The sequence below is a fragment of the Drosophila bipectinata genome, chromosome 3R (genome assembly GCF_030179905.1).
Source record: "Drosophila bipectinata strain 14024-0381.07 chromosome 3R, DbipHiC1v2, whole genome shotgun sequence".
NCBI classification, from domain to species: domain Eukaryota; kingdom Metazoa; phylum Arthropoda; class Insecta; order Diptera; family Drosophilidae; genus Drosophila; species Drosophila bipectinata.
The window spans coordinates 3,739,624-3,763,765 of NC_091739.1; the positions used below are offsets into that span (position 1 = coordinate 3,739,624).

The window sequence follows — 24,142 nt, forward strand, 5'->3', positions numbered from 1 at the left end:
CTGTAATTTTTTGAGCTATTTTTTCCCAATAAGTATTGTTTGTTCGTTATTAGGCCACTTATTAATTTTAAAATAAAAACAAACAAGCCATTAGTTTGTGGAACTATTTTTCGCCACTTTTATTGAACTTTTTTTATGTCACGTATTAATTTTCGCTAATATTGAGGGTGAATATGGGTGTTTTGCCATCTGAGGGATTTCTATGAAATAATCCTAAAATTGTAGGCACTTGTTTTTGACTAGCATAGGAGAAGGTTTTTGGTATAAAATTTTAACTAACAAAAAGTACAACTAAATGGGCAACAGAAGATCGTAACAAAAATTATAATCAATAGTTTGGAGCAGCTCTATGAGAACTTCTTCGAGGTGAATCCTGCCCGGACATTACTGGTGGTGGCCGACTTCACAGTCGTCCTGCTCGTCTTGGTTACGGTTGTGGTGTCATTACTGCTACTGCTAGTGTTGTTGCTGTTCTTTGTCGTTGTGTCGTTATTATTATTGTTGTTGTTGCTGTTGGTGTTATTGGAGCTGTTGCTGCTGGTGGTCCTGGTCACCGTGGTAATGCTGCTGCTACTGGCACTCATCAGCAGCGGACGACGCGGCGGCATCCGTTCATTGACCGCATCCAGTCCTTTGGCCTCCGCAAAGGAGTGAATGTGCGAGGCTGCGGTGAGTCCTTGCAGAGCTGCGAAACAGACGGAAACGGTTTTAATTAATCAACATCAATACCAGACCTTTAGTATCTAAGTTTTGAGTTTGAGGTTTATTTCAATCAGCGCGGGCATACAATTACAAAAAAAGGTTAAGAGTATGTCAAGAGTTTCTTTAAAGTTTAAAAACTTTTATATTTGTCAGATCATATATATCAATATAATTCAGAACATATATCAGAATCAAAATATAACCATTATCAAAACGGAAATGTCTGCGTTCTTATGTCTTTTCGAGGCACAAATTCAGCATTTAGTTTTTTGCGTCACAAAAATGCAAATATTTTCAAGCGGAAATGTCTGTTGATTCGTTTTCTTGCAAATTTTGTATCTAAGGCTTAAAGTTTACATTCGCATGCAACTTCTCCTCAAGATTTGAATTTATTCCCACCGACTGCACATTTTACCATTACAAATTGGCGTTCGATTAAAAATTCAACCATCTAAAGATAGCGAATTGGAGCTAAAAATAACTTTCCCAAAAGTAAAATAATATGAAACACCTGTGGCTAAAAATGTATGGCGCTTGAACCTTCTTTTATTTGCACCAAAATATTAGTTTTTCTAATGGTATATTAATAGCTTTAGATTAGATGAATTTAAAGTCAATTATTGTTGGTAAACGGGAAGCACAATTTATACGACGGTTTCGATACATCAGATGGAAAATAAAAATGGCCACTAAGGTGAGACGCTTATTTTACTTATAAAGTTTAAAACTAATAGTTTTGTTTCGACGCATTCTACTGATATTGAGGCTTTGAAAATCGCTTAATATATTGGCATTGCAGCTAATAAGTTACTCGATTCATACTCGACAAAGTTTTAAGTCGGTTGATCAAATAAATTTACTTTGTTTCGTGCAAAATAATAGAATTTCTATCTGTGTAGGAATGTGATAGGATGAGCTATTTTAAGCTACAGCCTAATTTTGTAATGACATTTTAAAAGCCTAAAATAATATATACCCTGAAGTTCTGATGACCCAAAATCACTCATAATACAAACCAGTATATAAATGTGCACAGAAAGGGTTGATAATATTTTATAACATTTAAAAAATACACCCGGTATCGTCGGAAATAAAATATGCTTAGAAAGTTTTCGGTGTTTTTTGTGGCAATCAGTTTCATCTTTTTCATTGAAAAGGTTATAAATATTGATTTAGATTCTTAAAACTATTTCGAAAATGATAATTTAATTTATTTTAAGGTCTCCACAAAGTTTGAATTCACCAATCTTAACTGCGAGACATTGAATAAATCCTACGCCGAATTTGAATACTGCTATCTCAAGTCCATAAATCGAACTTACAAATATTTGTCAGTTAAAGTAAACTTATTAAAGAAGCCTATTGGAAAAGTAAAGGTAATAAAAGGTAGTAAAGGTTTTTGGGCAATAAATTTTAAATAAAGTTTTTTCTCTTAAAAAATTATTTTAGGTTCGAGCCGCTCTCTTTAAGCGATTTAATGGTTGGAGGCCATTTATGTTCGATATGACAGTAGATGCCTGTAATTTTTTGAAAAATACAAAGTCTAACCCAGCGGCTAGATACTTTCTTGACTTGTTTAAGCCGTATTCAAATATGAATCATTCGTGCCCATTCGATGTTAGTACTTTTCGCGATATGATTCTGAAAATAGTTTGACTGTTTTGATTTTAGCATGACCTTATAGTGGATAAATTAGATGTAGCTCACATAAACAACCAAGCAACTGTTGTTCTACCATTTCCCGAAGGCGATTATTTTTTGGAAACTCATTGGATTGCATACGATATCGACCGAGCTGTGGTTAAGCTATATGGAACACTGTCGTGAATGTAGTTGGCCGATCCGTATTTGAATTGTATTATAAAACCAATGTATTAGAATACAAATTAAATTATCCCAAGGTTCTATCTTCAAAAATACCAAAATTTGTATTTTCCGACCATTTTCGACCGTTAATTTTATGGCAGCCTTAGGACATAGACGGGCAATCCTTATGAAATTTGGTATGTCGTATTAATTTGCCAAAATATAATATATAGAAAATCCCAACTCTCTTACTCTAAAACAACCAAGTTGTGACATTTCCGATCAATAAGTTGTGTCGGGTCAGGTAGCAGCCGTTGTTTTAGTGTTAAGATTTTTTTATTAGGCTTATTTATGTACAAATCACTTGGTTTGTCGCAAGCCGACTATCCTCGGCGGGAGGACTTTAACGGGGCTAAAGAGTTTTAGCTCCGCAATATCTAGGTGGGACCGCCCTCTCTTTTATTGAGAGCTTTAGCTTCGCAATGTGTAGTCTTAATGTACATTACATTAAGTCACTGCATGCACCATAAACTGGTCTATCAATGTTTGATCATCCAGTTTCATTTGCTTGTAGAATAAACATTTTAAGAGCGTTTAAATAAATTAATTCGTCTATGTATTTTGGTGCGGATTAATTTCGTTGAAAAATCTCAATGACCAAAACAGTTTTATAGTCGGCAGATCCCGGCCGTTCCGACTTAAATACTGAGTACAAGGGGAAGAAGGGTGTATGCAAAGTTTTAAGTCGATATCTTTAAAACTGAGAGAGTAGTTCGCGTAGAAAAAGGCAGAAGGACAGACGGACTTGCTTATATCAACTCAGGAGGAGAGATGATCCTGATCGAGAATATAAATACTTTATAGGGTCGGAGATGTCTCCATCGTTGCGTTGCGCACTTTTGACAAAAATAAAAATACCCTCTGCAAGGGTTGTAGTTATAAATCCCAATCCCAGTTATTTTGGTTCGAAAGTTAAAAGTTTTCATAAAAATAATCTTATTTAACCAATACCTTTCGATTGGTTTGTCACTTACATAGTTAGATCTGACAAAAACAGAAGTATGTTTATTTTTCAGCAACAAATTTCAGATATAACCGCGTTCGGTTCGCACTGTCATCCTCATCCTCAAATTATTGTACATTTGAAACTTTGTTACTTTTTCAAAGACTAATAGTGTTTAAAATATGTATATAGAAATCTCATATACTGATCTAAACTTTTATAATGATTTCATTAAAACTGTTCAATTGTGCCAATCGAATCTCTATTAAAATATATCTGGATACCAATTAAATTTTCCCGAATAGTTGGTTTACATATAAACAGCCCACATGCACATATTTAGAGATAAAACCGAACGAAGTTTGAATAGACTTTTATTTCTGGTCAAAGATGAGTATGAAACTGGTGTTATTCTGGTTGTCACTGTTGATTCTAAAAGTAATTGCAAAAATTTCCTACGTGGTCCAAATGAATTGAATAATTTTTTGGTAGATTTCATGCAAATTTGAATACACGAATGTTAAGTGCACATCCTTGGATGAAAAATTCGTTGGCTTTGAGTATTGCTATATAAAGTCAGTGAATCGGAGCTATAAATACCTCTTCATAAAAGCGAACTTATTCAAAACGCCCATTACTAAGATTAAAGTATGTATAGTACAGTGTTCGCGGACATTTTATGAAAGTTTCTTTTAATTTTGACATATTTTCTCAGGTCACTGGAATAGTATTTAAAAAGTTTAATGGTTACCGGCCCTTCATGTACAATATTACTGTGGATTTTTGCAGACTTTTGAGTGGTGCTCAAATAAATCCTTTTGCTGTTTACGCGTATAATTTGATTAAGACACATTCTAATATTAATCATACGTGTCCGTTTGATGTAAGTAAGAACGGTAAACTTGCTTAAATAAGTATTAGATATATATACACATATATTTTTAGCACGATTTTTTAGTAGAAAAGCTTGATGCCAACTTTGTTAATCATCATGTTACAAAAGTTCTACCTGTTCCAGAGGGCGATTACCTAATTGAAAGTCGTTGGAACATTAATGATATAAATCGAGCTATTGTAAAAGCGTATGGAACTATAACATAAAAAATTATTTTAGATTTGAAAAATAATAGATAAAATATAAATCAATTTTCAAATGGTGGCGGAAAATAAGAAAAATAAATTAGATTGAATGTAACAAGTGAACGTTCTTCATCAAAGCAAATACCGCAACTTGGAATTCCACCTAAATATTGTGTTACTGATTAAAAGCCTTTTTTAGTGTACACATTTGCTTTATTTAAAAAACTTATGAAGTTCCCAATAAACATTGAACAAAGAAGCTCCACGTTTTCTGGTCTTTGGATCCCTCGTGGCTTAAAGCGGTCTGATTTTTTTTACCCCATATTGTCTACGATATTGATCTGGCATATGGTACGTTTTAAAATTTTTTATAAAATAACTCTTTTCTATCTATTTAGATTCAACATATTGGATGGTAAAATGTCGAAGGGTGCCAATCAAACGTGTATTAAAGTAATGTCGGTGTACCAATTAAGTATGTTTTTAATAAAAAAGTGATTATAAAAATGTGGCTGTCATTATTATGATATAAAGTATTTAGACTATAATTTTTATATTTATAAAAAATTGCAGCGGATTCTTTCATTTGAAATTGAGTTTGAAAGATTTGAAAGATGAGTGTGAAACTTGTGCTGTTTTTCCTGCTGCTTTTAGTTTTAAAGGTTGTTAATAAAAGGTTTCACGTTATACAGATGAATTAAATAATTTTGTTGGTAGATTTCCTCCAAATATGAATTCACCAATATCAAGTGCACATCTTTGGATGAAACATTTGTTGGCTTTGAGTATTGTTATTTAAAGTCTGTGAATCGGAGCTATAAGTACCTCTCCGTCAAAGCGAACTTATTAAAAACTCCCGTAACCAAGGTGAAAGTAAGTGCATGTATTAGTTACATAATGATTAATATTAAAATTATTAAATGTTAATATTATTAAAATTATTATGTGTTATGTTATTTTAATATTATAATTATTTTAAAATTTTTAACATTTGTGTTCATTTTTACATATTCTTTCAGGTCTCTTTTATAGTTTTTAAAAAGCATAATGGCTATAGGCCCTTCATGTTCAATATCACGATAGATGGCTGTAGATTTATGGGTGGAGCTACTACACATTCCCTTGCTAATTACTTGTATGGTTTTATTAGGCCATATACCAATATAAATCATAGGTGTCCTTATGATGTAAGTACAAAAAATAACACATTTTTAACAATTTTCTGACAAATATTTATGAATTCAGCACGATATTATGGTAGAAAAGCTTGATACCGACTTTATGAATTACCAAGTTACAAAGATACTACCTGTTCCAGAGGGCGACTACTATATAGAAAGTCGTTGGAACTCTTATGATGTTGTACGGGAAGTTATAAAAGTTTATGGAACTATTTCATAAAAAATTTTTTAAACTTATTATAAACTATACACAAATAAATAAAAACTGTTAATTACTTTTTGATTGGAGCTAACTTTGAAAGGAGCCGAAGTTGATATACCCTTCGGGTATATATCGGGTATAGTTGGCCGATCCCTATGAGAATTTCATAATATAACCAATTTGTTGGAATATAAAATATTCGAATATAAATTGGAATATAAATAATTGGAATATTCTATCTTCAAAATTACCCAAGTTAAGCCAAATCACTTACAGATTCTATTTAGTCAAAAATATAATCTGAACAAAGTTCCAACCTTCTGTCTTAAAAAACATGAAAGTTATGGCATTTCCGATCAACCAGTTATATAGCAGCTGTAGGATATAGTAGGCCAATACCGGCCGTTTCGACTTCTATACCGCGTGCAAAGAAAATAAGGGTGTGTACAAAGTTTCAAGTCGATAGCTTAAAAACTGAGAGACTTGTTCGCGTAGAAACAGATAGACAGACGGCCATGCCTATATCAACCCAGGAGGTGGGATCTAATTCGGATCTAAAATATACATACATATGTACATACATGCTTTATAGGTTCGGAGGTGTCTCCTTCAGTGCGCTGCACACTTTTGACCAAAATTGGCCAAAATCTATTTATTGGAAGAAATTTGCGTAAATGTGAAATGAATTTTGATTCACAAAATTTGGCCTAGTGTGGATATCTGAGTTTCTATACAATATGTTTCTCTGATGACCTTCTAATTTTACATAGAATAAAATTTTACAATTTTATTCAAGATTCAAGATTTTAGATATTAATATCTGAAAAAATTTTTAGATATTAGTTTCTACAATTTTCTACAACAGATAGATATGTAGATAGTTCTATCTGGTATAGTCCAAGATCCACGGTTAAAATTTTAACGCGTTAGTATGGGAATTAATTCATAAATGTCTATATCTTCTCAAAAAATGGGTCAATTTGTCTGAATTTAGCAAGTGCAAAAAAAAACTAAATAAAGCACAGTCACATGACGTGTAAGATTGGTGTATAATGTGTAGTTTCATTGTGTATTGCGTTTTTTCGTCACAAAAATGTATACCACATATTTGGTGGCTCTTGGGGTGGGTTCGTCATTGGAATTTTACCTCGTCAAGAGGCTTTTTTATTCCATATTTCAAATATTTCACTTTATTTCATGCATTGCATATGGTTTTGTGATCTATTTTCCATTAAACCTAATACCTAATGGCATAATAATAGCTTGAAAAAGCTTGAGATACTATTTACCCAAAGTGACTAATTAAACCAGTATATAAATGTTCACAGAAGGCCTTCTTCTGTTCTTCTTCTGCTTTTCTTGTTGAGTTCCCTCTAGTTGAGAAGGTGTTACGTGTTTTTATACCCTTGCAGCGGGTATTATAATTTTTTCCAAAAGTGTGCAACGCAGTGAAGGAGACATCTCCGACCCTACAAAGTATATACATATATATGTATATTCGTGGTCAGAAACACCCCGAGTTGATATGAGCATGTCCATCTGTCTACGCAAACTAATCTCTCAGTTTTAAAGCTATCGACTTGAAACATTCCACACTCCCTTCTTTCCTTTGCACGCAGTATAGTTGGAATGGCCGGGATCGGCCGACTATATCTCCTCATATAGCTCCCATATAACTGATTGATTGGAAATGGTGTAACTTTGGTGTTTTTAGAGCTAGAGAGAAAGAGAGGTTTAGAGCAAGAATTTTATATGAGAGCTATTTTTGGAAAAATCATTCGAGCCACCAAATTTTATAAGGATCGGCCGACTAAATCCTATAGCTGCCATATAATTGAACGATCGGAAATGACCCAACTTTCGTATTTTTGAAGTAAAAGCTATTTTATTATTATTTTTATTTACAGGTTCTATTTTTGGTTGGATTAACGACCTATCAAATTTGATAACGATCGGCCGACTATATCTTATAGCTCCCATATAACTGACCAATCGGAAATATGATTTGGTAGAAATACCAACTTTGGTATTTTTGAAGATAGAAGTTTGGGATTTGTTTTAGATTTTTTATTGTAATTAATTGGTTTTATTATGTTATTCTCATAAGCATCGGCCAACTATATGCGATGTTAGCAATATATATCCGATTTCAACTGCAAAGGTGTATTAACTTCGGCTCCGCCCGAGGTTAGCTTTTCTTTCTTGTTTTAATTTATCTTTATTCTCTCAGGTATCGTTAATACTTTTTTTAAAGTATAATGGTTTCAGGCCCTTTATGTTTAATGTTACAGCGGATTTCTGTAGACTTTTAAGTGGAGCCAATACAGACTCTTTCGCTAAGTACGCGTTCGGCTTTATGGGGCCCTGTTACAAAAGTTCTACCTGTTCCAGAGGGCGATTATCTACTGGAAAGTCGTTGGAACTTTAATGATATAAATCGAGCAATTGTAAAAACGTGTGGAACTATAACATAAAATTTTTTTTATATTTGAACAAAAAAGTAAGATTAAAAGTAACAAGTGACCGTTCTTCATCAACGCTATTACCGCAACTTGGAAGTCCACCTTAATATTGTGTTATTGATTAAAAGCGTCTTTTAGTGTACACATTTGCTTTATTTATAAAACTTATGAAGTTCCCAATAAACATTGAGCAAAGAAGCTCCTCGTGGTTTAGAGCGGTCTGATTTTTTTTACCCCATATTGTCTACGATATTGATCTGGCTATATGGTACGTTACAAAATGAATTTTCTGAATTTTAATCAGGCAGTTTTACGGACAATGGGTCAAATAATTATAAAATAACTTTACCTATCTATTTAGATTGAACATATTGGATGGTAAAATGTCGAAGGGTGCCAATCAAATGTGTATTAAAGTAATGTCGGTGTACCAATTAAGTATGTTTTTACTAAAAAAGTGATTATAAAAATGTGGCTGTCATTATTATGATACATAGCATTTATACATTAAAATGTACAAAAATTGGAGCGGATTCTTTCATTTGAAATCGAAGATGAGTGTGAAACTAGTGCTGTTTTTCGTGCTGCTTTTAGTTTTAAAGTTTGTCAATAAAAGTTTGTTGGTATCAATCAATTTATTTATCAATAAATAATTTTGTTGGTAGATTTCCTCCAAATATGAATTTACCAATATCAAGTGCACATCTTTGGATGAAACATTTGTTGGCTTTGAGTATTGTTATTTAAAGTCTGTGAATCGGAGCTATAAGTACCTCTCCGTCAAAGCGAACTTATTAAAAACTCCCGTAACCAAGGTGAAAGTGAGTACATGTATTAATTACATGCTGATTAATACTAACATCATTAAATGTTAACATTATTAAATAGTATAAAACTATTGTTGCACGTTATTAAAATATTTTAATTGTATTACAATCTGTAAAATTGATGTACATTTTGACATATTCTTTCAGGTCTCTTTTATAGTTTTTAAAAAGTATAATGGCTATAGGCCCTTCATGTTCAATATCACGATAGATGGCTGTAGATTTATGGATGGAGCGACTACACATCCTTTTGCTAATTACGTGTATGGTTTTATTAGTCCCTATACCAATATAAATCATACGTGTCCTTATAATGTAAGTACAAAAACAACACTTTTTAAACAATTTGCTGACAAAATTTTATGAATGCAGCATGATCTTATGGTTGAAAAGCTTGATACCAACTTTATGAATTACCAAGTTACAAAGATACTACCTGTTCCAGAGGGCGATTACTACGTAGAAAGTCGTTGGAACTTTTATGATGTAGATCGCGCAGTTGTAAAGGTTTATTGTAGCATATCATAAAAATGAATATAAACTATACACTAATAAATAAAAACTGTAAATTACTTTTTGATTAGAGGTGGCAAATAAGAAAAACAGAATATTATTTTATTATTAAAAAATTAACAAGACGGATAGGATATAGCCTTGGAGTTAAGATCGAAAATATTATATATCGTAAATAGTTGTCCGATTCATTATTCAACTAATTTTTGAATACCAAATAAAAGGTGTTATTCTTTTATCTCTAAAAATAGTAAAGTTGGGTGATTTCCGCTCTTTCAGTTATGTATATAACACCTATAGGATGTAGTCGGCCGATCCTGGCCTTTCCGATTTATATACTGCATGCAAAGAAGGTCGATAGCTTTAAATCTTTGTCATTAGTTCGCATATAAAAAGTAACGCTAACGTCAGACAGACAGACGAACATACTTAACATCGACTCAGGAGGTAATCCTTTTAAAGAATACATATATATACTTTATAGGGTCGGAGGGCACTGCGATGCAAAAAATTATTGACCAAAATTATAATACCGTCTGCAAGGGAATTATAGAACGAAGTAAAATATTGAATACCTAGATAGGCGTCTCCCTTGGAGGAAGCACATAGAAGACATGTTCAAAAAAGTAAAAACACAAGTTCAGGCGACTAAATTTTCTAATAAATTGCCAGTTATGCTCTACAGCATATGTCATAAAGTCTGTTTGGAAATATGGCTGTGAACTATGAAGCAATAGCAATATATATCCAATACAAAATGGACCAGATATTTCACATAAGGACCAATCTTATGAATCCCTACGTAAAAGAAGATATTATCCACTACAATGAACACACCAAAGATGAAATTAGTCAAACTATCAAAAAAATAAACATAGAATTGGTCGAACATAAAAAATTATTTTATATGAACCAGGGATTGGCATGTGGCTTTGTGATCATTTTTCAATTATAGCTTTTTTTTTAATGACATAATAATAGCTCGAAAAACCTTGAAATTTTAATTACCCAAAGACCCTCTTTAAACCAGTGTATAAGTTTGCACAGAAGGTTGTACTTCGTTTTGAAGGTAGAAGGCGATTGATTTAGTCGAAAATTAAAGATGCTCAGAAAGTTGCTATCTGAAATCTATAAATCGTACCTGCAAATATTTGTCACTTAAAGTAAACTTATTCGGCTTGCTGAAAAACTGAACAATCAAGATACAAAAAATCAAGGTATGTGGTTAACAAATGTTAAATTAGGCGTTTCTTAAGATTTCTTAAATTAGGCGAAAGAGTGACAATTTTTAAACGATTTAAAAGTTGGAGGCTTTTCATGTTTGATAGGATACGAGATGCCTGCAATTTCTTAAAAATTATAAAATCGAATTTAGCAGCTAAATACTTTTACGACGCATTCAAACCATATTCAAATATGAATCATTCTTGGCCCTTTTTATGTAAGTATTATTCAATATTTAATTTCCCAAATATTTTAATTTTTTTAAGTTTATCTTGTTGAGTTTATCTTGTCCACAATCTTGTTGTGGATAAATTGGATATAGCCCATTTAAACCAGTACATCACTCTCGGTCTACCGTTTCCTGTAGGATCTTATTTTTTGAAAAATCATTGGCTTGCCTATGATATCGAAATCGCGGTGGTGAAATTATACGGCACACTTTCACAATTGTTTCAAAAAAATTTACCATTTGCTTTAGCAATATAGAAACCTTTCTTTAAACCATGCCAAAAATGTAAAAAAATATTTTATTATAAAATTTAATAATATTAGGTGTATATTTTGAGCTCGATTTATAAAGTTAATTCCGAATAAATTGTTCAATTAGGTGTTCGTGATCGATTCCCATCTGTTTAAAATTATACATAAAAATATGTCTTTTATTTTAAAATATATACTTGTATTTTGGCTAAATAAGATATTCTAAATGTGGTGCTGTTATTATATGGAACTATATATTATTGTATACCGCATGAAAAAATTTAAAAGTAAAACTAAACAAAGTTGGATAAGAGTCATCCATTTATAGTAGAAAATTATGGTGAAAATTGTGTTATTGTGGATGTCGCTGTTGATTCTAAAGGTATTTGCAAAAATTGCCTACGTTTTCCAGATGAATTTAATCATTTTTTTGGTAGATTTCAAGCAAATTTTAATACACAAATGTTAAGTGCACATCTTTGGATGAAACATTTGCTGGCTTTGAGTATTGTTTCTTAAAGTCTGTGAATCGGAGCTATAAATACCTCTCCCTTAAAGCAAACTTATTTAAAATACCCATTACTAAGATTAAAGTATGTACCATTTTACTAAATTTTATTTTAATTTTGACATATTTTCTCTGGTCACTGGAATAGTATTTAAAAGGTTTAATGGTTACCGGCCCTTCATGTACAATGTTACTGTGGATTTTTGCAGGCTTTTGAGTGGTGCTCAAATAATCATTCTGCTGTTTACGCGTATATTTTGATTAGGACACATTCCAATATTAATTATATTAATCAAATAAACCGGAAACATCGGATATAGTTGGTCGATCGTGGTCGAGAATATCATAACATAACTAATTTATTACAATAAAGCTAAAAAAATGTCGCAAGCCTCTATCTTTAAAAATACCAAACTGGATATTTTTACCAAATACCATTTCCGACCGTTCAGTTTATAATGCGTGCAAAAGGAAGAATGGTGGGTACAAAGTTTCATGTCGATAGCTTTAAAACTGTGAGTCTAGTTTATTTAGAAACAGACAGACGGACAGACCGCCAGACGCACATGCTTTTATGAACTCAGGAGGTGATCCTGACCCTATATACTTAATAGGGTCGTAGATGTCTCTGTTTGGTCATTGAGAGTTTTCAATGCCGGGAAATGAAAGACGAATTTAAAATCAGTACGTTATATTTTATTTATGCTGCAGGCAGATGAAACTGGGATCAACCATTGTGATCATCCAGTTTATGGTGCTAAGCAGTGACTAATAATATGGACAGAGAGTGCGGCTCGACTAGACATACGCGAAGCTAAAGCTCTCGATAGTGGATAGGGCTGCCCGACATAGTGATTGCGAAGCTAAAGCTCTCTTAAAATAGGCCCGTTGAAGTCGAGCGGCCGAGAAAGAGTCGGCTTGCGACCAACTAAGGCAATATATCCATACTTTAGCTTAATAAATGAACTATAACTAATTATAACACTAAACATTACATAAACATTATTTAAACATAAACATTAACCGCCGTGCTGCTGCTTGACCCGACAGTCTCCTTCACTGCGTTTCACACTTTTCACCAAAATTATAATACCGTCTGCAAGGCTATAACACCATAAATTAAATGCTTACGCACCGAAAAGTTACACTTTTCATTATATTTTCAATCGAAAAAACGTTACAGACGCTTAAGCGCAATTTTTTTCATATCATGCTTTAAAAAAAAAAAACAATTTTTGTGAACGTTCTATTTTTATACCCGGTACTAGTAGAACACTGTAGCCCTTAGACTGTTCTCAAAAGGTAATTAAAGAATGTTTGAACAAATTTCAGCCAAATGGGACGATTTTTAGAGAAGTTATAGACTTTTATTTTGCCTTGAAAAAGGAAGTCTTTGGGGGAAGCCAAAGTTAATATCTATACCGTTCATATACCGTTAATTACGTTGATATATTTCCTTGAACCCTTTTCGTTAAGTACAAGGCAGTACAAATTATAAGCCATTATTAAATCCCATATATAGCAAATGTGGGTTATAGCTAAATATAGAATAGAATAGAATAGAAACAGAAATATAGAAAAGTATATTTGCATGCCTTTAGCCTTTATTGTAAGCTTTCAGCGGCGATTACCTGGGGTAAACTCATTAGATCGCTTTCGATATACAATAGATAAATACGTTTATTTATCTGTACACACATTTTTATTGATTATTTTAAACATAAATAGTTAAATATCTATTAATATAAATACCTAAAGTTATATTTATATTTAATAGATTTTATTATATGTATTTTAATATATTTTGATGGTTTAAAAATCATGAGGATGGAAAGCACTTCACTTTGTGAGAAATTACACAAAATGAGTTTATAATTGTTTTACAATGCGTCGTGTTATTAAAATAAAAAATTTAATAGTACAGTTCGGATTCTGTCGTTGGACTTTCAGGATGTGGCTGAAACTGACTCTATTATTGTTATTATGTGTTGTTTCAAAGGTAATTGGAAGAAAGAAAAATGTAAAATTGATTTATTGATAAATTTTTTAGATATCCTGCAAATTTGAGTTCACTAATGTCAAGTGTAACTCTTTGGATGAAAAATTCGCTGGTTTTGAATATTGCTTTTTGAAATCTGTGAATCGGAGCTATAAGTACCTCTCTTTAAGAGCTAATTTGTTCAAAACTCCTGTCACAAAAGTCAAAGTAACTATATTTACTGTCTTTAAAGAAATAAGTGTGTACTTTGAATTCGTTATTTCAGATTAATGTTTCTTTATATAAACGATTTAATGGCTATAGACCTTTTATGTATAATATTACAATAGATGGTTGCAACTTTTTAAAAAACCCTAAATCGAATGCTGCAATGAATTACTTGTTTGGGTTTTTCAAAAATAATTCAAATGTAAATCATCCCTGCCCGTTTGACGTAAGTAAATCTAAAGAAATTTATTGATCGAATTTATTGATATTATTCTAATATACATGTTGCAGCATGATATCATAGTAGACAAGGTAGATACAAACTTGGCTAATTACCAAGTCACCAAAGTTCTCCCTGTTCCAGAGGGCGACTACCTCGTAGAAACTCATTGGATGGCCTACGATATAGATCGAGCGATTGTAAAAATTTATTGTTCTGTATCCTAGATAGGTAATAAATTGTTGCACTATTACTCTGGCTCGGGTTTTCACTTTCAAACTTACATTTTCAGAATCACCAAAGTTATAACACTTTCGAAAGATTAATCATTAATGAGACACGATTGATATGTGGCAAAAATGACACATTTTTTGTAAGTTGTACCGAAAAATGGCGTCAAAGTCCGGAAAACACGAACAACAATAAAAAAAAATCTGTTTAAAAATCTGTAAATCTGTTTAAAATTACTCGTTTAGGAATTTTTAAGCGCAAAAAAGTGCCGAAAAACGGTTTTTTCTAAATAAGTCTAAATTTTGAGGGTGTTACAAATGTTTCAAACACGGTTTTGTGCTATATTCGACCTGATAAACAATTCCCACTAAAAGATCTCCACTTTTTTTTTTTGTTGCACTGTGTTAGAGCGTTAGTGTTAGAATAAAATAGAGCTCTTTTCCATCAAATTTTTTAAACCATCTTAAGAAAAGTGAGAACTTTTCTAAATTGAAGTATATAATGAGAGATCTGTAAAATGTAACAATAACTACGAAGTTATGCCAATAAAAATGTTTTAATGCTAAAACCGGAGCTTGTCTAGTGAGTGAGTGCATACCAACAGTATACTCATAAGTAATGTTAGTTTTCGAAATTTTCCGATCCAGAAATAAAGAAAAAAAAAATTGGGTAATGTTATTTATTTATTTAGTTATTTTAGAAAATTAGATTATTCCTAATAAGCCCCTGGCAAAGTGCATTGCAATTACGGAATCATCATTAGCGAAAACAAAACATTTTGCTTTTATTGGAATTTCGGCCAAATAAAGCTGTTGAAAGTATACAAATTCCCACTAACTCTTCATGAACAATTATAAAAATGTATTTATAATTGGAATTATATAATTAGAATGCGACCTTTGCAACTCCTAATACTATTTATATTGACTGGAAAAGTTAGTTCTGGTTGTGTAGCTGGAAATCGAGGATGAGGGTAAAACTGGCTCTGGTTTGGTTTTTTTGCCTTTTTTTGAAGGTTGTAGAAAAAACCTTAATAGGAGAAAAAGACTTAAATATTTTTTTTCTTAGATTTACTGCAAATTTGAGTTCACTAATGTTAAGTGTAACTCTTTGGATAAAAGCTTTGATGACTTCGAGTATTGTTATTTAAAATCTGTTAATCGAAGTTATAAATACTTCTCCGTAAAGGTTAACTTGTTTAAAACGCCCGTTACCAAGGTTAAGGTAAGTAAAAGGGCAGATTTTTAAAATGGGTTTGAAGGCTTGAAGTATTTATTTTTCAAGGTTACTGGAACACTTTTTAAAAGATATAATGGATACAGGCCATTCATGTTTAATGTAACTATAGATGCCTGTAGACTTTTGAGTGGAGCCAAAACAAATCCCTTTGCGGACTACGTGTATGGTTTTTTTAAGAATTATACCAATATGAATCACACCTGTCCCTTTGAAGTAAGTACGAAAAGTAATATTCGTTGAACCATTTTCTTTAAGTATTTTTTATGAACGCAGCATGATCTTATGATAGAAAAGCTTGATACCAACTTTATGAACTATCAGGTAACTAAGATTCTCCCTGTTCCAGAGGGCGATTACCTTCTGGAATTGCATTGGTTGGCTTATGAAATAGATCGAGCTGTTGTAAAGGTTTATGGTAATATATCATGAAAAATGTGTATAATTTTTTGATGATTTGGAGCTAGTAAATAATGACGGAACAAATACAAATTACTTTTTAATGGGAAGCTATAAATAGGAAACGCAAATCGATATTTAATTAAAAGTAAATAGATAATAAATAAGTATTTTTTTATTCTTTCTATTCTAAATACGATATGGGCATAATTAATTTTTTATTAATAAAACTAAAACTGTAATGAATTTTTTTTACACCATGTCCCTATAAACTTATAACTAAAATGGACCTATAATAGTTTTTAGAATTAGTTGAAATGTGTAGTGCTGATTTTGTCGTTAAAAACTAAAGATGTGGTTCAAACTAGCTGCGATTTGGCTAACTTTTTTGGTTCTCAAGGTTGTGGAATAAAAACCTATTACGTTGACGATATTTATTAGTCAAGTTTTAGATTTCTTGCAAGTTTGAGTTTACTAATGTCAAGTGCACTTCGCTGGATAAGGATTTCAGTGATTTTGAGTATTGCTATCTGAAGTCTGTGAATCGGAGCTATAAATTCATATCAATAAAAGCGAATTTATTTCAAACGCCTATCACAAAGATAAAAGTATGTACAGGTACATTATATTTAAATTTCTTACGAAGCTTTGACGTGTTTTTAGGTCACTGCAACTGTTTACAAACGCTATAATGGCTACAGGCCTTTTATGGTTAATATAACAGTGGATGGGTGCAGGTTTTTGAAAGGCGCCAAAGCTGCTCCAGTCGCGGAATACATGTATGGTTTTTTTAGGACGTATTCAAATGTAAACCATACGTGTCCTTTCGACGTAAGTGAGTGAAATTAATTTTTCTAAATATAATCCAATGTTTTATGACCACCAGCATGATATCATATTAGAGAAGCTTGACGCCAACTTTATGAATTACCAAGTTACTAAAGTTCTGCCAGTTCCAGAGGGCGATTACCTTCTGGAAACTCATTGGATTCCTTATGAAAAAGATAGAGCGGTTATAAAAGTTTATGGTACTATATCTTAAAAAATGGAAGTTGAAATTGCGAAGTAAAATTCCTAATCCAACAAAAATAAATTTATCATTCTGTAAAAATTGTCATTTGTGTCCTGGTTACTGAAAAAAGTACATAGACCTTTACTTGTTAGCTATTATCCACTTACCTTCTTTGAGAGAGTCCTTTCCGCCGGACAAAGCGCCCACTGGCAAGGCGCCTGTGGGCGTGAGACCCTTCAGCTGGAGCACGCTTTCTGACTCCTCCCTGTGGGATTTAAAAATTTTCCAAATTAAATTTATCAACAATTTGAAAACAGAGGAGATATGCACCTGAGAATAGAGAAGACGCGCGACATCTTGCCAATGGCCCGAATCTTATTCCGTATAATCTCTTTGCGCAGCGCCGACATGGAAGCTGCGAATTGAGGGCTCAATTAGATAGAGACTCTTTGGATCTCGTGGGGGAATGTTTTTATAATGGAAATCAGCTGGAAGTATTGCTATAAAGCCGATCGAAGCTGGGCTAAGCTCTAATTAATTTTTTTTATTATTCAGCGGCTGTGGCAGCAAAGTTGGCTCAGGCATTTTTGGCAGTGGCATTGGCAGTGGCGTTGGCTTTGAATTTGAACTTGGTTTTGGCCTGCGCTTAACTCGTGGCTTACCTGGCTTACTGGGCGTATTATTGTTATTGTTATTATTCACGTTCGCCGGCACGAGTACTATTTTTTTGCGGAGCTCTTTATTTCGTTTCATATTTGGGTTGTTTTTGTTTTGTTGTTGGAGTGGTGGAGTTGGTTTTATTTTTATATATAGATATATATATTTTTTTGGAAATAGTGAAAAGTTGGTTTGTGTTGGTACGTATATTATTATGGGTAATAGTAGCAGTAGATTGCAGTTGTTGTATTTTTCGGAAAATATTTTTAATAGAAGATTAGTTTTTAATTCAAGTGTCACCTTACTTGCCCACAACAACCAAAGCACTACGACATTTAGACATGGTCTGTTACAACAACATCTGATCTCCGAAGCCCCAAACTTACCTTCCTCTAGTTCATCATCGGGTCCTGCCACAAGCTCATCGTCCGAGCAAATATTTAGGATGTTCACTAGCATCTCGGTTACCTGATATAATAATAATTACACAGAGTTAATTTCGGAATCACAGAACAATTTTACAATAACAAACATGTTAAATTAGGAAAAAAATATATTTACAATAGTTTATTTTAACAAGCCATATTTAATAACACCCCCGAAAACAGCATTATAAATTAAATAGGTCATAAGCCCCGTTGTCAAAATTAAGGAGAAAATAGCCGTACTTTATTTAACATTTAACATTTTTTTCCTGTTACTCTAAGTTTAACACGAATAAATTACTCTTTTATGTACAAGCCCGTTTTCAAGAAAATTCTTATAAAACTTTCCAAAAACTAATTATAAAATATATTACTCAAAGCGTTTGAGTACTTTTATTTGATGACATGACAAAATTATGACATTTTTAAAAAATACTTGTATTTTTTTTCAATAGCAACATTACTTTTGTTTTTTTTTAGTAAGTCATAATATACCTGTTTTAGGTATAGTTATACTTTCTTATCCTGATTGAAATACTGTTCATACAACCTCGGATCTGCACAACCCCTAATCATCTAAAATATTACTCATACGCCTGGTATTCATTTTTAAAAAATACTCGAATTTCCTTGAATTTCGGCATTACTTTCCTTTTTTTTTAGTATATAAAATTATTCAGTATTCAATACTTTTTCAGTATTGATGATACTTTCTTATCTTGACCTGAACACTGATCATGGAAAATATTACTCATACGCCTTGCTGGCATTTTTAAAACATACTTTAAATCTTCTTTCTTCCCACTCACCTTTTCGCCCACAAAGGGCAGCGACCATGTGAAGACATCCATGAAGTTGGGCAGCCAATAGGGATGCGGCGAGCAGTTGAACTGGCGGATGTTCATCACGTTGTTCTCGTACTTGAGCACAGCTGCCTTTTGTCAAATGGGTTCGAGGGGTTGACATAGAAGAGCGCGAGTGGACACACAGAGATCGCCCGAGAAATAGATTGAAGAGACAGAGAGATAGAGAGAAAGGGGAAAGAGGGGTGGGCCGAACGCAGTGCGAATTAAACTCAGACCCTCTCACAGTGCAGCCAAAAAAGTTTTCATTATTTAAAAATAGAAAAGGAAAAAACAACAACAGCAAAATAAATAAACAATTTGGACAGAGATGGGTTATCGCGGAGACTAAAAGTGTGCAAGCGGGACAGGGAGAGAGATCATACCTTGTTGTTGTAAACATCCAAGTAGTTGGGGGCGGAGAAGATGGTGATCAGGGAGGGAAAGCCAGTAACCTGGTTCTTCCGGTACATGCGATAACTAAAAATAAGAAAATAAATAAAAGGATAAAAGTTAAGAAATAAAGGTTTTTAAGATTATTTAATTAAGGTTATTAGTACTCCAATTTTTTCTTTAATATTGAAATAAGTGTTTTGTAAGGAAAAATAATATTTTTAGTTCTATAAAAAAACTTTATATAAAAGTATCTTTTAGATAGATTTTATACTGTCAGTTAGGTTTAGCGAAGTTTTAAATGTTTTGCGTTGGAATTACAATATTTTGTACTTAATTTTAAACAAGATATTCTTAATATTATAAATTATACCGAATAAGATATTATTTAAAAAATACTTACCCTGCATCCTGGGCCTCGTGGGCTCGGACTATCGATAACAGGTTGTTTTTCTGCAGGAACTCACAGCATGCCGAGTAGCTGAAGAAATAGGAACAGCCACGGACAGAGTTGTGGGAGAAGAACTCGTTGGTCTTCTCGTTGCCAAAGTCCTCCAAGGGATCGGACCAGAGGAGATCGCACATGGGTCCGTATGCTGGCGGTTCCCTGAAACGATTCAGCTGAATGCCGCAATGTGAATGCAATATTATTACAAAACGTAAAAATTTCAGCAGAGCGTTCTCTGGTGCGAATTTATTACCGTCTTGATGTCGTCGAGTGTGAAAATCTCGGGCGACAGACCGCCGTGGATGCAGAGGAACTGCTGGTTGAGCAGGGCGGCGAGGGGCAGGCAGTCAAACGCCTCCATGCAGGCGTCGTAAATACTTTCCGAATATTTGATGATGCCTTCAACGGAATAACGATGGAATTAATGAATGAAGGGAGACCCATTCGAAAGATTTACAGCAAAATGTCGCTTTTAAAAACCCATTAAATGCTTTCGACAACGCCAATAAAACCAAAGATGCGGTACGCTTTTAATATTTTGCCATTTTTCGATCAAGAGGTTGCAAAATCATTTTTATGGGTTATCTATCTTGCAAGCCAAATAGATTGTAATAAAGTTTTAATTTGAAATTTATGGAGAAGAGATTAATTGTTTTTAAATTATACATCCAATAAAATAAACTTACATTCTTGTTTAAAGGTAAAGTACTCTGTCAGGTGCCTGCACTCATGATTTCCTCTGAGCAGCGAGAGTGTGGTGGGGTAGGTAATTTTCAAGGACCACAGATATAGAACACACTGTTAAAATATAATATATTGTAAGTTGTAAGTTGATTTAAAAAGAACCCTTACCTCTATGCTGAAGTAGCCCCTGTCCACGTAGTCGCCCAGAAAGAGGTACCTGGTGGTGGCTGGAGGACCTCCCACCTCAAACAGCTTGACCAGGTCAAAGAACTGACCATGGATATCGCCACACACGGTGATGGGGGCCTCCACATCGATCATGTTCTTCTCTTCGCGCAGGAGGGCGGCACCTTCGGTGATGATTCTTAGGGCTACAGCCTCCTCGACTCTGCCCTCCAGGAGGAAGTGCTGACGCAGGATATCAAAGTTTGGTTTTTCTCTTTTCGGATCGTCGTACACCTCCGACATGGTCAGTTTGTGGGCGGGCGGCAGGGGTACGTCTACGGAGAGAGGGAGATGATATCGTGGGGCATTGATAGTTTTATAATAAACATCTCGAACTGAGACAGGCGATGTGGGTTAACGAGCTGCTGCATCTTAGCGCCAATATTTGGTTTTTGGCCGCTTTTCTTGGCCCGCCAATAAAGAGAAAACCGAAAATCCACCAGATGCATCCACATGATCACCGTATGCTAATTACAAAATTTGACTGAGTGAATATAAAAGTCGAAAATTGATTGGCACACACAAAAACAAACAAAAACGCACACACCCAGCCAGCAGCCAGCGCCATTTTTAATTGTCATAATTTTGGTGAATTTAGAAATTATGATGCTACGGCCTATGGCCCAATAAAATGTCAATATGTTGCAGTTTTTCTCTGTTATGGGTGCTCCCAGATAATTAAATTTGAATTTAATAACCCCATAAACACAAAGAAAAGTGAAATAATAATAAGAAATTGAAGTCTTTCCGGAAACAGTTTTAATTTAATGGTTATTTAAAACTAAAATTTAGGGTTTTTCTGATTTTTCATTACTTTCTTATGGTTATAGGAAAGTTCAAAGAAATAATATATAAAAGTCTTTATTTTGACATTAATGAATGCAGTCAGTGCCTCAGAATTCCATTGAAGCATGATCGCATGTCATGAAAGATACAATCCGGGGAGGAGCTCGGGTATGGGCTAATGCACGATTTCAAAAATTCTATAATTCTAAAATAATTTACCATCGACCATGCGCTCCTTGGTTTTTGTGTACTGCATTTTCTGTTTGCTTCCACTGCTGGGGGTGGACGAGGTTTTGGATGAACCCGTTGAGGATTTTGTGGATTTGTCGGAGCTGGTGCTTTTGGAAAGCGACGATTTTCTCGTCACCGAACTTCGCGTTGATGTGGACATGTTTCTGGATTATTTATTCGAGCTTTGTTTGGTTTCCGTTGCCTTTTGTTTTAAATTTAATGTGCTCTCACACTGCCTGTTGATGCTGTTAAAATTTTGTTGATTTTTTTGCGATTCCTTCGGCTTGATATGTATATTTTTATGGGTAGATTTTTTGCTGGTGCTGAAAGTGTTACTAGAAGAAGAATTTAGAAATTATATGATTTTTCCTAGCGTCTTTATGGACGACAACACACAAGTATTCACAGACACACACACTCTCGGCCTCTGCGGGACACATGAAAATATACGAATATATTTAGGCAATAAATAAAATTTGTTGTTAGATTGTAGAGATGTGGACTTTCTTGTATTTTTAGCCAGGCAGTGCCAATAGAGAGATAGAGAAACTTTTATTTATTATTTTCCTTTTTCTTTAATTATATTTTTGTCAGGCACAGCCATCAGGCACACAAAATAAATGTTGAACAATTAATATTTCAATTTGGTGCAATTATTCAAAGATGTATTAACTTTTCGTTAAGTCAACACATTGTTTGGCAAATATCTTGGCAAAGGGCAGCACTTCAATTGAGTCGGAAAATTGCTCGACACTTTGTGCTAATTACCCACAAAACAAACGCGAACCGAAATAGCAATTGTGATAGAAATAGAATCGCAAGAAATCGTCGCAGTGGACACACAGATCACTTTGGTCACACTTTGTTGTTATAATTATTCCTTATTTTATTTTTATTCATTTATTTTTACTGGTAAATACACTTTAATCCTTGCGGGCTTTTGGGGTTTCAGTGTCGATATTGATGATTTTCTTGGGACACGAGACAAAGCATTTCCCAAGTTGGCGCCTCGCGATTTTCCTCGAAACTGAGCAAAATTCGTTCGCCAAACGATCCGTTCCGATCCGTAGCGTTTGGCATTCAAGACCCAAATCGAAAGTCCGAAGAAAGATCGTCGGCTATCGGCGGATCTCTCGGTACTTGGATCTTGGATCTCGAGTCTCGGAGGCTTCTTCGCCCTTGACTCCCACTCTCCGTTAGAAAATATAAATAAACCCTGTTGTATCTCTCATAGGGTTCGCGTCTCTGTTCGGTCTATTTATTTATTTTATTGGGTTAATGTGACACACGCACTTTTCAATGTTTTCGGCTCTCTTGTCGTAGCTTCTTGTTATTATTTTTATGTATTTTATGGTCGCCCTTCTGTGATCGCTGTTTTGCGTTTTAACGACCTTCATAGAAATTTTTACACATCTGCGATATGTCTCCCCCGATTCCCCCTACTATATATCCCGTTCCGAACACATCCACATCCCCATCCACATCCGCTCTCAATGCTTTTCAACTTGACCGTGAGACGCATCGTTGTCCGCTTGTCCGTGATATTGACTGTCCGTGTGTGCGTTTTTAGGCTGGTGTGTGTGTATGGTGTATCTGTGCGAGATTGCCAGAAATTGGGCGCCAATAGGTGGGTGTCGCTATAATTATAGTCTTGACTTTGTGCGCGCCTCGTGCAAAAATATATGCGTACTACAATCAATCGGGTATATGAGTGATGCTGCAAAGTAAAAGTAATTTTAAACATAGAATTTGGGGAATTAATTTTGTAAGGTAATTGATCTGTACTTCTAGTATCTGTATTTAAAGTATAGTAATTGAATTTAAAAAATGTTTTTTGCTCACAAAGTAAATCAAAAATGTTTAAAATACGAGGTTCGTCACCTGGACTGCCTGGACCTGGCAAGCGATGGAGTGCCCTCCCAAGTGGTATACATGAAGAGTCCTTCTCCACCACTTAGTATCTCCAAATCTATTTATATTATTTTATAGAGTATTTCCCCATCTGTAGGTTCTTTTCTTCTCTGATTTCCTCCGATGGAACCAATTTCATGCAACTTTTATGCGAAGCGTGGCAATATTTTAGCAACAATCGGTGTGTGTGCTCGCACACATCCACACCCACAGCCATTAACCGAGCATGTTTGTCTTGTCAATGTTGT

At 33.8% G+C, this 24,142-nt stretch overlaps 8 protein-coding genes across 14 annotated transcripts; 7 read left to right on the forward strand and 1 right to left on the reverse strand.

The window, feature by feature from the left end:
• Positions 1–109: 109 nt before the first annotated feature.
• CanA1 (Calcineurin A1) lies at positions 110–23,085 on the reverse strand. Of its 7 annotated transcripts, none has more exons than XM_017245682.3 (13): positions 22,904–23,084; positions 21,972–22,318; positions 20,910–21,241; positions 20,744–20,855; positions 20,311–20,456; positions 20,013–20,230; positions 19,603–19,696; positions 19,184–19,309; positions 18,336–18,417; positions 17,955–18,029; positions 17,623–17,707; positions 17,460–17,557; positions 110–685 (listed from the first exon to the last, which is right to left on the reverse strand). In XM_017245682.3, exons 2-13 carry the CDS (start codon positions 22,141–22,143, stop codon positions 348–350), a joined length of 1,878 nt encoding a protein of 625 aa, XP_017101171.2. In that variant the 5' UTR covers positions 22,144–22,318; positions 22,904–23,084; the 3' UTR covers positions 110–347. The 7 variants fall into 7 exon arrangements, 6 of the variants coding, with proteins under 6 accessions (XP_017101171.2, XP_070137757.1, XP_070137758.1 ...); XM_070281656.1 differs by having other exon boundaries at positions 21,972–22,410; XM_070281657.1 differs by having other exon boundaries at positions 22,894–23,084.
• On the forward strand, positions 1,771–2,589 carry LOC122321601 (uncharacterized). Its single transcript, XM_043212209.2, has 4 exons — positions 1,771–1,859; positions 1,923–2,078; positions 2,152–2,319; positions 2,374–2,589. The coding sequence occupies exons 1-4, from the start codon at positions 1,800–1,802 to the stop codon at positions 2,527–2,529; spliced, it is 540 nt and encodes a 179-aa protein (XP_043068144.2). The 5' UTR covers positions 1,771–1,799; the 3' UTR covers positions 2,530–2,589.
• LOC122321600 (uncharacterized) lies at positions 3,902–4,612 on the forward strand. Its single transcript, XM_070281590.1, has 4 exons — positions 3,902–3,949; positions 4,004–4,175; positions 4,240–4,394; positions 4,457–4,612. The coding sequence occupies exons 1-4, from the start codon at positions 3,902–3,904 to the stop codon at positions 4,610–4,612; spliced, it is 531 nt and encodes a 176-aa protein (XP_070137691.1).
• Positions 5,206–5,992, forward strand: LOC108128215 (uncharacterized). The gene is made up of 4 exons (XM_070282260.1): positions 5,206–5,253; positions 5,309–5,458; positions 5,611–5,778; positions 5,837–5,992. Exons 1-4 carry the CDS (start codon positions 5,206–5,208, stop codon positions 5,990–5,992), a joined length of 522 nt encoding a protein of 173 aa, XP_070138361.1.
• LOC108127977 (uncharacterized) lies at positions 6,490–9,791 on the forward strand. Its single transcript, XM_043212213.1, has 4 exons — positions 6,490–6,510; positions 9,102–9,251; positions 9,411–9,578; positions 9,636–9,791. The coding sequence occupies exons 1-4, from the start codon at positions 6,490–6,492 to the stop codon at positions 9,789–9,791; spliced, it is 495 nt and encodes a 164-aa protein (XP_043068148.1).
• Positions 10,534–14,641, forward strand: LOC108127978 (uncharacterized). The gene is made up of 4 exons (XM_043212220.1): positions 10,534–10,578; positions 14,039–14,194; positions 14,253–14,420; positions 14,486–14,641. The coding sequence occupies exons 1-4, from the start codon at positions 10,534–10,536 to the stop codon at positions 14,639–14,641; spliced, it is 525 nt and encodes a 174-aa protein (XP_043068155.1).
• LOC108127979 (uncharacterized) lies at positions 15,613–16,313 on the forward strand. The gene is made up of 4 exons (XM_070281596.1): positions 15,613–15,618; positions 15,714–15,863; positions 15,930–16,097; positions 16,158–16,313. Exons 1-4 carry the CDS (start codon positions 15,613–15,615, stop codon positions 16,311–16,313), a joined length of 480 nt encoding a protein of 159 aa, XP_070137697.1.
• LOC108127980 (uncharacterized) lies at positions 16,633–17,322 on the forward strand. The gene is made up of 4 exons (XM_017245330.2): positions 16,633–16,680; positions 16,733–16,888; positions 16,944–17,111; positions 17,167–17,322. Exons 1-4 carry the CDS (start codon positions 16,633–16,635, stop codon positions 17,320–17,322), a joined length of 528 nt encoding a protein of 175 aa, XP_017100819.1.
• Positions 23,086–24,142: the final 1,057 nt, after the last annotated feature.

Bases quoted from the DNA above. Each gene is read 5' to 3' on its own strand.
- CanA1 (XM_017245682.3), bottom strand. From the start codon at position 22,143: ATGTCCACATCAACGCGAAGTTCGGTGACGAGAAAATCGTCGCTTTCC. The intron at 20,457-20,743 runs GTAAGTTTATTT...ATTCCGTTGAAG, and splicing joins CTTTACCTTTAAACAAGAAT to GCATCATCAAATATTCGGAA. The intron at 686-17,459 runs GTAAGTGGATAA...TCTGTTTCGCAG, and splicing joins AAAGGACTCTCTCAAAGAAG to CTCTGCAAGGACTCACCGCA.
- LOC108127978 (XM_043212220.1), top strand. From the start codon at position 10,534: ATGGACCAGATATTTCACATAAGGACCAATCTTATGAATCCCTAC. The intron at 14,195-14,252 runs GTAACTATATTT...TCGTTATTTCAG, and splicing joins CTCCTGTCACAAAAGTCAAA to ATTAATGTTTCTTTATATAA. The intron at 14,421-14,485 runs GTAAGTAAATCT...TACATGTTGCAG, and splicing joins ATCATCCCTGCCCGTTTGAC to CATGATATCATAGTAGACAA.
- LOC122321600 (XM_070281590.1), top strand. From the start codon at position 3,902: ATGAGTATGAAACTGGTGTTATTCTGGTTGTCACTGTTGATTCTAAAA. The intron at 4,176-4,239 runs GTTCGCGGACAT...TCACTGGAATAG, and splicing joins TAAAGTATGTATAGTACAGT to TATTTAAAAAGTTTAATGGT. The intron at 4,395-4,456 runs GTAAGTAAGAAC...ATATATTTTTAG, and splicing joins ATCATACGTGTCCGTTTGAT to CACGATTTTTTAGTAGAAAA.
- LOC108127977 (XM_043212213.1), top strand. From the start codon at position 6,490: ATGCCTATATCAACCCAGGAG. The intron at 6,511-9,101 runs GTGGGATCTAAT...TTTTGTTGGTAG, and splicing joins TGCCTATATCAACCCAGGAG to ATTTCCTCCAAATATGAATT. The intron at 9,579-9,635 runs GTAAGTACAAAA...TTATGAATGCAG, and splicing joins ATCATACGTGTCCTTATAAT to CATGATCTTATGGTTGAAAA.
- LOC108128215 (XM_070282260.1), top strand. From the start codon at position 5,206: ATGAGTGTGAAACTTGTGCTGTTTTTCCTGCTGCTTTTAGTTTTAAAG. The intron at 5,254-5,308 runs GTTGTTAATAAA...TTTTGTTGGTAG, and splicing joins TGCTGCTTTTAGTTTTAAAG to ATTTCCTCCAAATATGAATT. The intron at 5,779-5,836 runs GTAAGTACAAAA...TTATGAATTCAG, and splicing joins ATCATAGGTGTCCTTATGAT to CACGATATTATGGTAGAAAA.
- LOC122321601 (XM_043212209.2), top strand. From the start codon at position 1,800: ATGCTTAGAAAGTTTTCGGTGTTTTTTGTGGCAATCAGTTTCATCTTT. The intron at 1,860-1,922 runs GTTATAAATATT...ATTTATTTTAAG, and splicing joins TCATCTTTTTCATTGAAAAG to GTCTCCACAAAGTTTGAATT. The intron at 2,079-2,151 runs GTAATAAAAGGT...AAATTATTTTAG, and splicing joins AGCCTATTGGAAAAGTAAAG to GTTCGAGCCGCTCTCTTTAA.
- LOC108127979 (XM_070281596.1), top strand. The intron at 15,864-15,929 runs GTTAAGGTAAGT...TTATTTTTCAAG, and splicing joins TTAAAACGCCCGTTACCAAG to GTTACTGGAACACTTTTTAA. The intron at 16,098-16,157 runs GTAAGTACGAAA...TTATGAACGCAG, and splicing joins ATCACACCTGTCCCTTTGAA to CATGATCTTATGATAGAAAA.
- LOC108127980 (XM_017245330.2), top strand. From the start codon at position 16,633: ATGTGGTTCAAACTAGCTGCGATTTGGCTAACTTTTTTGGTTCTCAAG. The intron at 16,681-16,732 runs GTTGTGGAATAA...GTCAAGTTTTAG, and splicing joins TAACTTTTTTGGTTCTCAAG to ATTTCTTGCAAGTTTGAGTT. The intron at 16,889-16,943 runs GTATGTACAGGT...ACGTGTTTTTAG, and splicing joins CGCCTATCACAAAGATAAAA to GTCACTGCAACTGTTTACAA.